The following is a 12,359-nucleotide window of genomic DNA, read 5'->3' as shown; positions in this document are numbered from 1 at the left end:
GGTGGTTGGGTGGGGGGGGGGTGGGCAGCCCATCCTGGGAGCAGGGCTGGGTGGAGAGGAGCAGAGCTGGGGCAGGGCAGAGGGGTAGTGTGGCTCAACTGAGGGCCAGTGCAATGACAGCAGCCCATTCCTGCACCTGTGTGGGGTTGGGAAGGGACTTATTGCCCCCTCCTTCCCCCCATGCATGCCAGAGCTGGGTGGGGAGTAGAGCAGGGCAGGGCCAGGGAGCAGTGGGGTGGTGGCAGCCCATGTCTCTACTGGCTGCCCCAGCCAACCAGATGTGCAGGGAGAAGGTGGCTGTTATCTGCCTGAAAAATTAGAGCCTGGGGTTGCTGCGAGCCCGAAAAAATTGACCCCAAGCTCTGCAATTTGAGTACGTCTCTACGTAGAGGTGAGGCTCTTCCCTGTCCAGATTTTTGTTGTCCTTCAGTTCTAAGAGTGGAAGTGCTTTAACACGGAAAAAGATCTAGCATTCCAGTTCTGCAGCCCTTACTCTGGTGAAACTTCAGTGAGACTCAGCGGGTTATTCTTGCTGTGTTAAAATGTAAAACTAGTCAAGCCCGTGGCTGGCTGGGAAGGAACTTGAAGCAGTGGCAGCTTTTTTTTTTTGCTTTTTTTTCTCTCCGCTTTATTGAAGGGAGTTTTCAACTGCAGAAATGCTAATTCTCCTTCCATTGCTGGCTGGGGCATGTGTCTTCAATGAAAAAAACCGTTTTGTTCTTTTTTGGGCACATTTGGCTGAAGACTAGCAGGCTGGGTTTAAAAAGCTCTTTCTTTCTTTTTTGCTAGGAATTGTAGTCTAAATATTTCATAAACTAAAACTTTCATTTCCCCACACTACTTTAACGCTGTTACATCAATAACTCTTTTAAGCAGTTTTGTATTCCACTCCCAAAGGTGTGCAGGACACTTGGCTTCTTCCCCCTTTCTTGGCAGTTGGAACAAAACTTTAGAGATGTTTGTAAATGTCATTTTCACCATTCTCCTTCAGCCTTTCTAAGAATGTGGGCACACAAAGGCTTGGAAAATGGGTAGATGCAGTGCCCTTTATATGACTTGGTGCCATTTGTGCAATGCAGCAGATCCCTCAGCAGGTTTTTGGAACACCATTAACAAAAGTTAAGTGTGTGTGTTTGTGTGTTTGTTTTGGCTCAGCAGAAATCTTCCTTCTCAAACTGTGAGATTTAAAGACAAACTATTTTCTGCTAATTGTTAATAGTTATTCTATAAAAACAGATTTGTTACAGGGGCACTGAACTCTGGCATGCTGTCCTTTTCAGCACCTGAACAATGCAGAAGGAACAGGGAAGAAATGGTACAGGAAACTGGAGTGCTGGCACCAATTACCATGAGATTACTAAAAGAGGATTTCAATTTCAAGGCCAAAAAGAGTAGGGAGTGGGCAAAGGGATTTGAAATGAGATTATAGGACCTAAAAGTGCCTTTCTTCTGTTAAAGAAATAATTCAACTGTTTTGCTCAAACCAGTGAGACAATCCAGTTTAGGGACTGAAATGGGAGATCTGTGTCCTTTTGGTTTTGAGATCCTTAAATAAAGTTGATCCTTGGTTCCATTTATAGCACTTTTTGCAAAATCAAAGTACTTTCAACAAACACTAAGGAAGGCTATCAGCTCATCAAAGACCTTAATGTTTTCTTTTTTTTCAGAAAGCTTACTTGTAATACTTGAAAAAAGGAGTTGAGATTGTACGGCATGTAGGGAGAGCACATCAAACTTGCTTCTTTGTAGCTAATATCTATGGAACTGTGTTCTTGGCGTTTACTGTGAAACCAGCACTAGCGTTGCTGTCACTATCCATAATATAGAAAAAATGTTGTTTGTTGTTTATCAAATTGGGACCAGCTCCTGATGGGAGACACAGGTACAAGCCCGTTGCACCCCTAAGAGTGAAGACCCCCGGTGGACCCCTCTGGCAGACACCTGCCCGACCCCCAGCGTGGAGCTGGGAGCACCTAAGGAGCTGAGTGAACAGGGCCCACCCTGCAACATGGTGATGGGCACTTGCTGCACCCCTCAGCTCCCTGATCTGGATGGACCACCCCCACTTGGTACCTCAGAGGTCTTCACCCAGATGGAGCCTATGGTCCTGGCCTCCACACAGACTGAACTTCTGTCTCCAGGCTGCAGAAGCTGCCTGGCACATCTGCTGGAGGCTGGGATCTGGGGTTCAGGCACTCCCACTTCTGGGATGTGCTTGCTGCTGGAGACTCTGGAGGGCCAGGTGAAGGAGCTCCAGGAGGAGTCGAGCAGATGGGAACCATCATGGAACACAGGGCAGATATTGATGGTTATTGTCTGGTGCTACACCTGGAGAAGGATGCCACGGAGGCCAGGCAGAAGGGCTTGAGCAAGGTGCCCCAACCGACGGCACGTGGGAATTAGTTGCATCAAGCCCAAAGCCACAACATGCATCAGTTGCTCCACCAATAGCCCTGCACAACAGCTGTGCAGGCCATGAACCATTGACGTGTGAGGCATCTGCATCCTCTGCACCGAAGACGGGACAGGAACAGCTACCCCCACTAAGGAAGCAACAAAGAGTGATTGTTGTGGGAGACTCCTTGCTGAGGGGAACAGAAGATGCCATTTGTTGTCCAGACCCCTTCGCTTGAGAGGTCTGCTGCCTTCCAGGAGCCAAGATCTGAGATGTAACGGCGAGTATCCCAAAGCTGGTTCATCCTATGGACCAGTACCCTATGCTCCTTGTCCACGTGGGCGCCAACAACATGGCAAGAAACAACTCCAAGGAGAATCATGATTCATGAGCAACTGCAAGTTCATGGCGGTGAAGCTCAAGGAACTAGGAGCACAAGTGGTCTTCTCAATCCTCCCAGTTAGAGTCCATGGCCATTGGAGGGAGAAGTGCATTGAAGAAATCAACTAAAGGTTTCAGCGATGGTGTCACCAGGTTGGTTTTGGATTCCTCGATTTCAGCATGCAGTTCAACAGCAGTGGTCTACATGCTAGAGACAGTATTCGCCTCATGGGCCGAGTGAAGAAGCTCTTCTGTACGAGAATCGTCGAGTTGCTGAGGAAGGCTTTAAACTTGGCGTGTCCAGGGGGGAGAGAGGGTAGACTCCACTGCTGTACACAAATCCCCTGGCCAAAATGACCCAAGGGAGGACTTTCAAGTAGGGGACATCTAGATGAGTACCAATGTCCTGAGGCACTTGAAGTGGGTTGGCAATTGGCTCAGAGGCCAATCCCAGAGAGTTGTAACCGATGGGTTGGCTTCATCCTGGAGGGCTGTCTCCAGTGGTGTCCCCCAGGGCCTGTGCTCTTTAACATCTTGATCAGTGAGTTGCATGAGGAAGTGGAAAGCACAGTGATTGAGTTTGTGAATGACACCAAGCTGTGGAGAAATGTGGGGGCACATCTGAAGACAGGGTAAGGATCCAGGATGACTTTGACAGACCTGGTCCTATGGGCTGAATGCAATCAATGAGGTTCAACAGGGACAAGTGCTGGGCCCTTCCTCTGGGTAGGAAAAACCTTCTCCACAGCTATACAATGGGTGGTGGTCCACTGGCTGTCACTGCATCTGAAAAGGACCTGGGGGGAATCAGTCGACCAGAAGATGAACATGAGTCAAAAGTGCAATGAAGTCCCCAGCAGGGCAAGTAGAACTCTGGCGTTCATCAGCCGATGTGTTGTGAACATATCCAGAGAGGTGCTCCTCCCCCTCCTATTCTGCATTGGTGAGGCCACAGCTGGAGTACTGTGTCCAGTTCTGGGCACCGTACTTTAGGAAGGATGTGGATAAGCTCGAAAAGGTACAGAGAAGGGCCACTCATATGATTAGGGTCCTAGAGGTTAGGCCCTATGAGGAGAGACTCTGGGAACAGGGTTTGTTCAGTCTGAGCAAGAGAAGACTGAGACGTGACTTGATAGCCACCTACAAGTATGTCAAGGGTGAACACCAAGAACTAGGGGAGCAACTCTTCAGAAAGGCACCTCCAGGCAGGATGAGGACCAAGCTAATTGAGGAAAAATTTAGGTTGGACATAAGGAAAAACTTCTAGGGCATCTAGAATCTGGAACACGCTCCCAGCAGAGGTGGTACAGTCACCATCCTGGGAGTTGTTCGAGAGGAGGCTGGACAAGAACCTCATTGAGCTTGTTTGAGCCCAATAACCTGCCAATGGCAGGGGGCCAGACTTGATGACCTTACAGATCCTTTTCGGTGCTTTGATTCTCTGATTCTATGAATTAAAACATTTAAGACCACCCATATATTTATTAATAAAGATTGCATTTATAATTTTATAACTGCTAATTATATAAAATGCCTCATTAATTTATAATGATCAATTTATAATAATAGCTGCTGTTAAATAGACTCTGATTAGGGATGCAAGTTAGAGAGCTCCTGATACAATTAATAACTAAAATCTCCTCACTAACTTCCTTCCTCTGTCAGCAGAGTGATAAGTAACACTGTAGCCTTATTGAAATAGCATTAGTGCTAATGATATCACAAAGTAGCATGTGTGTAGGTGTGATGGGAAGAACCAGTTGTGCTGACAGGTACACACATTTATAGTATCACTTATGAAAAAAAAGTGGTGTCCTGTTTACTCAGCAATCAGATTTTCAAATTAAACAGAAGGCTCTTGTGACTTCTTGGATCATTTGATAATCTATAAAACTTAAATATTTCTTGCAAAGCATTGAATTTGGCTTGGTATTTGGTTTGACAATAAATTTTTTGTTAACTGTATGAGAAAAAGAGGAGGACTCTGCTGGGATGTCTGGACTCGCAGGGTGTGAAGTGGTCATGAACTATGTCTTGCAGAGTTTTCAGGCTGAAGAGAATGTGGCACCATGGACACAAAAGGCCAATAACTAACAGCCAGGTACGTCAGTAAGTTTGGAGTTCGCTGCCTGACCACATGATGAAAGGGCTAAGATCTGCCACGTACCTTGTTTTTGTTTCTCTGCCCCACCCCCAGACCCGCTGCTGTAGGCAAATGGCTATAACCATCTTAAGCTTTTGAAAGTTTAGCAGGATTCTTACTGCCACCATTACTCTCCATGCTTGTCCAGTTTGACCGTTATTTTTGGATTATGCAGCTTGTGTAACACCTTTCAGCAGAGGAGATCAATTTTTCATCCTGCAAGACATCAAAGCTGAATGACCCAGCTGTGTTGGTTTTATGTTCATTGAGGGGAGGGGAGGCTTGAAGTTCTTCAGAGGAAAAGGAAAAAGTTCCTTGCTTACTGACACCTTTCAGAAGCAAATATTGGAAAACTTTAATTCTCTCTGCCATCTTTATAACCTTTTGTGTTGTTGAAAAACCTGCCACCTCTGTCTTCACAACCTACTTGAAAGAGAGAGGCCAATATGGTTTTAATACAAAGAATGAGAATGTGTACAGTTACTTGTCGCTCTTGTTCTGAAGTATGTGGGCCTGGGCCAACTTTGTTTAATAAGAACTTTAGCTGTGAAGTGCCTTCCTGCCTAGGTGCTACCCCATAACTGTGAGCTTTCTAAAACACAAAATAGTAAAAAACCTGAAAGGGATTAATTACAGGAGGAGAAAAGTGCTTGATCATTCTCTACATATGATCATTTTCTAGGGTGAGGAGTGGGGAGGGAAGCAGCAGAACTTGAAAGATGGGAAGGATGAACAGAGGAAGAAACCAAGTGGGGCTATTTCCATGCTTCAAGGCCTGTTGCAGCTAGGGAGCAGCATCATTACTCTAAAGCTTGGGTACAAGGAAGGCATAATTTCTGTTAACTTATATTACAGTCTTGTGATCCTTAAACGCTGGATAGTGTATGGTAGTGGCATGTACCACTTGAAGTGAGGCTTGGCATTGGTCTCTGATCCAGCTGAATAGTCATCTGAAATGTTTGGCATTGAAGTGCTCATATCCAATACTCTAATCCAACACTTAAGCAGTACTTCTTTGATGGTCAGAATTCCAGTAATGTCCCATATATGGTACTGTAAAATGGGGAGAGCCAGCCTTTTACCCAAAAGCTTTATAGAAGAACCTGGAGTTGAATGGGAATCTGGCAGAGGAGTGTTTGTGTTTCCAATTTTGAAGAATGTGTTTCTGCTTAATTGCTTGTAGTGAATGAATACACCACAAATTAATTGCCTCTTTAATGCTAAGAAGTTAGGTCCCATTGCTTTCACAATGGATTAGAACTGTTTCAATACAATCATTAGCTGATGTCTGAAAAGCATTTTCATGCTACCTGTGACTTGCTGTTATGCAAGAGCACAAAAGAGAATTGGTTGCTGTCAGGGTATAGGTGTGTGGCTTTTTTTTTTAATTTATGAACAATAGACAATGATTTAGGTTACAGGAAATGATTATCCATATTTAAAGTGATTCAACGAACAGCTTTGCTTCAGGGATTAATTATTGAAAGAGAAGTTGTCTTTTTGCTGGTTGCTCGTCAGGAGTTTTTGCCATTAGCTGGAAACACTTATTGGCACCAAAAATAATTACTGATCAGTGAAATGTTTCTGCCTATTGAAGTTGGTTGCAGCATCTGTAGTGCACCAACATGCTGTATGACAGCTTGGGGTCTAATGGAAAGATGACTTTTGTACTCTACTTGAAGCGGGGGATCTGAGGTAGGCAAAATGTAATTGCTCAGCTAGAATTCCTCCAGAAAGAGATTATTAGCCCATCTACACTTTCATTTCATTGGATCTTAAAAGCCTGTAAGTTGTCAGGACTTCTGTTTAAACTTTCCAGTAAAACAACATCCTCTGACATACTGGAATACTGGTGGAGTACTTGGGTAGGGGTGGTAGAAGATGGGAGGAGGAGGAAGAAGAAAGAACTGATATAGAGTCAACACACTTCTTGATTTGTTAACCCGAATCTAGGTAATCTTCAATACCACTACTGATCAAGCCCAAGCCCTGCCTTAACTGTAGAACTCCAAGGCTCCCAAAAAACATGAACAGTATCGTGCCTCCTACAGAACACTCATTGTTAGTAAAGAATAGAGAGATTCATCTTTAGCTCAAAAAGCAGACAGTATTTTCCTGTGGAACACCGAGCAGAGTCTTCCTTTGCTTGGGGGCAACTGAAACAGCTTCATAGTGTGAAAATTTCACTAAAGACCACATCTGGAATGCAAGTTTGCTGATATGCTCCAAGAGCTGGAACTAATTTAAGTGCTCAGATGTGGAGCTTTGAGAACCTGTGATAGCAAATTTGGTAAAATAAGGGGTGGAAAATTGCCAATACTCATGGTAGTGATATCTGAGCAGGAGGTAAAAGTGTTTTGAAAATTTCAACCCCCCTCCCAAACTGTGGCAGGAGTAGATAAAATGAAAACTGCTGGAAAACTTTTGAATAGTTTAGGGTATATATAGCTGATCACATTTGATTCAAGAGAACCAGCAAACCCTCTCATAAAAAAAACCAAACCAAAAAAACTTTGAAAATAGTAGAGGAAGGTAGTTGCTTTAGAATTTAGTTTTAAGATACTTCATTATTTTGACTATATTTTTTCCCCTCAAGTTTCTAACCTGGAATCACAGTAAGCATGATAGAGGTGGTGATATAGGACTCCTATAGAGAAGTTGAAGATGAGCACAGCTGCTGCTCTTGGTTTTCTTCTGAGGTGGAGAATCCAGTTTGTTCTAAGGTACAGAGTTCTTGGGTCACTTCTTTCTATGGAACAGGGTAGGGAAAAGCAGCAAGCTTAGCTCTGGGAGAAGGTGGACCATGTAGCTGATTCTTCAAAGGAAGACTGGATTTGTCAAAATAATAGTATTTTGTGGAAATGTGACTTCTTTTCTGTTATGGTAATTATGTAAAGTGTTAATCAGTCACCTGAAAATATCAGGCAGAGAGAGAGCGCGAGGGACAGAGGGGGTTGATCTCTTGGCATAAATTTTGAGAAGGTCATCTCTGCTTAATGAGTTACCTGTATAGTTATTGTCTCTTGAGAAAATCAGTAGAATACTGTAAAGTGAACTAAAAATAGATTTTGGGTATTCTCAGTATCATGGCAGCTGGTTGGAGAGTTTAGCAGATGAAGAAAGAGAAAATTAGTCATTATAGCAGTTTTTCTTTGGGATACAGATAATTAAGAGAAAGTTTGGGGGTCATAAAGGGAATATTTTCTCAGTATTGTGTAACTGTTTTGCTTAGCATTGCAGGGTGGTGGTCTTATCCATGTAGAACCTTTGAAGAATATGAATATTTTAGACTTATTATAGTATCACTAATTAGTCTGGGAATTTTTGAAGTGGCAGGTACCAGTATTGTGCAAATAAGCACAGGTAACTAAAATGTACAAGTTAACTGGGAGGTGTCCTGTATGAGATGTACTAAAGTAAGTTAGTAAATGAAAAAAAGGCATTTGGGAGACTAACTTTAAGAAAACATAAATTGCCAACAATTTCTTGTCAAAATGTAAATGAAAATTCTTTCTCTAATTTCTCTACATCTTAGTTTACTATCTATAAAACTATATCCCATGGAGGAGATCTTAAGGACAAACTAATTGATATTTGAGAAGCTTGGCTATTTTGCTGATAAGCACCGTAGAAAACTCCATACATCAGTAAATTCATATTTGGTGCAGGGATCAAATGGTGCTTAGTGAATAAGGTATAGTGCCACAAACTGAACGATCAGGATAAAAAGATATATTGAACATATCCCTCATTCTTTAAGCACTTCCTATGCTGTGCACTGAATGAAATGGATTTATTCAGAAAAAAAATACAGTTCATGATCATGTAACTGAGAACGGTCACACAAACATAATATGTACACAGAGAGTCAGAGTTAAAATTGTGCAGAAAATCTGAAATGGAACTTCCCGACTTTTAAGGGCTTGATCCTGCAATCTTAAATTCCTCCTTTTAATGTAGTTTTTTTGCATGTCTCTTAATCACTGTGGTACCTGGCCCAGCGATTTCAAATAGTTCCTTGTTGGTGGAATACAGGGTTGTGGAGCCTGAGAGACAAGTTGGGCTTCAAGTGCAGAAGTACCATGCATTACTATGTCTATAAAATGAAATACAATCAAAAGCTGGTGTGCCACTAAGTTTACATGACTATCCTATGACAGTGGCTCTCAACTGGGTAGAGCAAGATCTCCTCAGGAGTGCTATGATCCAGGTACTGCCATGGCAGCTGCAGCTAGGTAGAACTGCCCTGCGCAGGTCTGCAACATGTGCATGCACCCCCTCTATGTTAGAGTTGTCTGATGGCCATAAAGCCAGTCACCCTAATTTGACTCTTTCTGACTTTAGTAGAACTTGGACTTGGCATGGCAGCCTGTTTCATCTAGGTTGTTGGGTTTTTTTATTATTCTTAAATGTTAGGTATACTGCTGTTGAGGTATAGTTGCTTAGGCAGTTACCACACAAAGCTACTAGCTCTCCAGATCTGTGTCTCCATCTAGTATTAAAGGTGGGGGGAAATTCTGTAATATCAAGATGAATTAAAACAGGCATGAACAAGTGACACTTCTATATTTCTCATGTGAAATGTGTTCCGTTAGGAGAAGCCTAAGCCTTCTGTTTCTAAACAGGTAAGATGCAGGGAACTCGCATTCTTTCCACCCCCACCTATCCAAAGGTGTAGTTTGACGTTGCTGCTCTAACTGATAGATTTACATCTCCCCACCAGCCTGTGTTAATACTGAGCTCCTGTGTATCTGTAAACGGGTCTTCTGCTTTTCTACAGTGTCATTGTGATGTCCCAATCTCTGCTTATGGAGGCCAAGATCAGGTCATTTGCACAGATGTCCTTTATGCAGAGTCTGCTATGCGCTGCCTTTCAGAGCAGCAGCACCTGACATCCTTGCCCTCTGCCCACGGTGGAGCACTTGAAGTCAGTTCTCCCCACCACCAGGGCTAAGTACAGAGATTCAAAAAGCTTGAAGCTGAATCATAGATTCCATAGACATTTGGGCTGGAAGGGACCTCGGAGGATCATTGAGTCCACCAGGGGCAGGAAGTCAGCAGGGATCATACGATCCCAGCAAGATAAGCATCCAAATATGTCTTGAAGGCGTTCAAAGTGGGTGCTTGAACCGCCTCCAGTGGCAGTCTATTCCGAACCTTGGGGGTTTGGACAGTGAAGAAGTTCTTTCTTATGTCTAGCCTGAATTGGTCACGGTGGAGTTTGTGACTGTTTGATCTTGCCATCCCTTGAGGCGCTCTGGTGAACAGACATTCCCCCAGATCCTGATGTGCACCCCGATAAACTTATAGGTGACCACCAGATCACCCCTGAACCTGTGATTTTCCAGGCTGAAGTGTCCCATGGCTCTCAGCCTCTCATCATAAGGTCTGTTTTCCTGACCTCTGATCATGTGCGTGGCCCTCCTCTGTACCCTCTCAAGCTTCTCCACATCCTTTTTGAATTGTGGGGCCCAAAACTGGACGCAGTACTCCAGCTGCAGCCTCACCAAGGCCAAGTACAATGGGAGAATGACGGCCCGGGATTTGCTTGCGCAACCCGCCGTAGCCCGGCGGAGCCTATAAGCATGCTGCGGGTTTTTCCTCCCATGGTGGAGAACCTTTCATTTTTCAGTGTTGAACACCATCAAATTCTCGTCTGCCCATTTTCTGAGCCTGTCAAGATCTGCCTGGATCACCCTCCTGTCCTCAGGTGTGGATGCTTTACCCCAGAGTTTGGTGTCATCGGCAAACTTGGCCAGCCTGCTTGTAACACCAATGTCCACATCATTGATGAAGATGTTAAATAGTATAGGCCCTAGGACAGAGCCTCGAGGGACCCCACTGGTGATCACGCACCAAGATGATTGGCTCCCGTCAACCACCACCCTCTGGGTCCTGCCGCGGAGCCAGTTCCCCAGCCAGCGGATCATGGTGAGGTCAAAGCTGCAGTTAGCCAGTTTTGCCAAGAGGTGATCATGGGATACCAGATCGAAGGCTTTTTTGAAGTCAAGATATACAACATCAATCTCTTCCCCCTTGTCCAGGTGATAGGTCACCTGGTCGTAAAGGGAAATGAGATTGGTGAAGCAAGACCTACCCGCAACAAACCCATGCTGGGTATCCCTCAGGATACTGCTGTCAGCTAGTCTGTTAAGGATGGCCTTGTTGATAATCTTTTCCAAGACCTTCCCCAGGATAGAGGTCAGGCTGATGGGCCTGTAGTTTGCTGGATCTACTTTCCTCCCTTTCTTGAAGATAGGCACAAAATTGGCCCTCTTCCAGTCTTCGGGCACTTCACCAGAGTGCCAAGAGCTCTCAAAGATCTGTGCCAGGGGCTGAGCTATGATGCTTGCCAGCAACTTGAGTACCCTTGTGTGTAACCCATTAGGGCCTGCTGACTTGAAGGTATCCAGCCTGTCAGGGTGTTCCTTCAAGAGGTCAGCTTCAGTGGAAGGCAAGGAATCTCCCTCACCTGGGCTTTCCTGACCCACAGTGGGCAGGGGCATCCTGTGGGACTGGTGAAAAATTGACGCAAAGTACCCATTTAGCAAGTTCACTTTTTCCTGTGCATTGGAAATTGATTCAGTCTTTGCAGGTTAGCCTAAACTGCACAGATTAAATTGAAACAGAAATGAACAGACATTTTACCTTTGATGTAGGAAATGCAGCCACATGCCTGCACTGGATCAGGCTAGAAGCCAGGGAGTGCTAAAGCATGGTTCTCTGGCTGTGTTCACTTCTTCTTCCTGCTGCCCCCAAGGTCTATGGGATTTGCAGTTCAGAATCACAGTAGCAGGACTCTGCAGGGTTGTTCATCACTTCCTCTTCCTGTTTCCAGGTGTCTCTGGGATTTGTAGTCTACAGTCGCAGCCAGCAGTAAATTTAAGCCAGCGAAGAGGTGTTTAGCCCCCCTCCCTGGTCCCAGACCCCAGCCAAGGTTTGCCTGGGGTAGGGGCAGTCCTCTCCTCCCCTGTAGACTGGGCTGCACCCACAGCTGGGCTTGCCCCCTTCCCACCCCCTTGGCAGCCAGCCCTCCCTGCTCCAGCTAGGGATCAGAGGGGTGGGGTCAGCTCTTCTCTCTGGAGCAGACAACACAGCCCAGCCCACCCCAGGGCTGGAAAGCATGTTGGGCTGCTGGGGGACTCTGATTTAACTTAAACCAGGAAGGGGTCTGGGACAGAAGTTTCATAAACTGGTTTGACCCAAATCAGTTAAGTCTGATACTGTATTCAACCAGGTTTCTCTTAAACTAGCTTCAGCCATTATGAAACTGGTTTATGTGCACTGAGCTTCTGTTTTGTTACAAGTTTCAACCAGTTTGTGATCACTTAAACTGGTTTATTGTATAACTTCTGTCCCTAGCCCAGGAGACTATTAAGCAATTGCCTAATAGCATGTGGTAATAAATCAAGACACAAGCAGCATCACAAAAAATAGGTA

At 44.7% G+C, this 12,359-nt stretch overlaps 1 protein-coding gene across 17 annotated transcripts in view; it reads left to right on the top strand.

Moving 5' to 3' along the window:
- The window catches only part of FOXN3 (forkhead box N3), a 219,176-nt gene that overhangs the window by 187,523 nt on the left and 19,294 nt on the right, over positions 1-12,359 (top strand). The window contains exon 5 of one of the 17 annotated variants that reach the window (XM_025209770.1): positions 1,668-1,704. The exons of the other annotated variants lie outside the window; for them this stretch is intronic. Coding sequence (XP_025065555.1) covers positions 1,668-1,689 — 22 coding nt within the window. The 3' untranslated portion in view covers positions 1,690-1,704. Of the gene's footprint in view, positions 1-1,667; positions 1,705-12,359 lie in introns of those variants that run through there. 17 annotated transcript variants of the gene reach the window in all.

This window comes from Alligator sinensis, unplaced genomic scaffold, assembly GCF_000455745.1.
Source record: "Alligator sinensis unplaced genomic scaffold, ASM45574v1 scaffold281_1, whole genome shotgun sequence".
Taxonomy (NCBI): domain Eukaryota; kingdom Metazoa; phylum Chordata; order Crocodylia; family Alligatoridae; genus Alligator; species Alligator sinensis.
The sequence above is the reverse complement of the archived record's forward strand: the minus strand, read 5'-3'. Positions and strand labels throughout refer to the sequence as shown.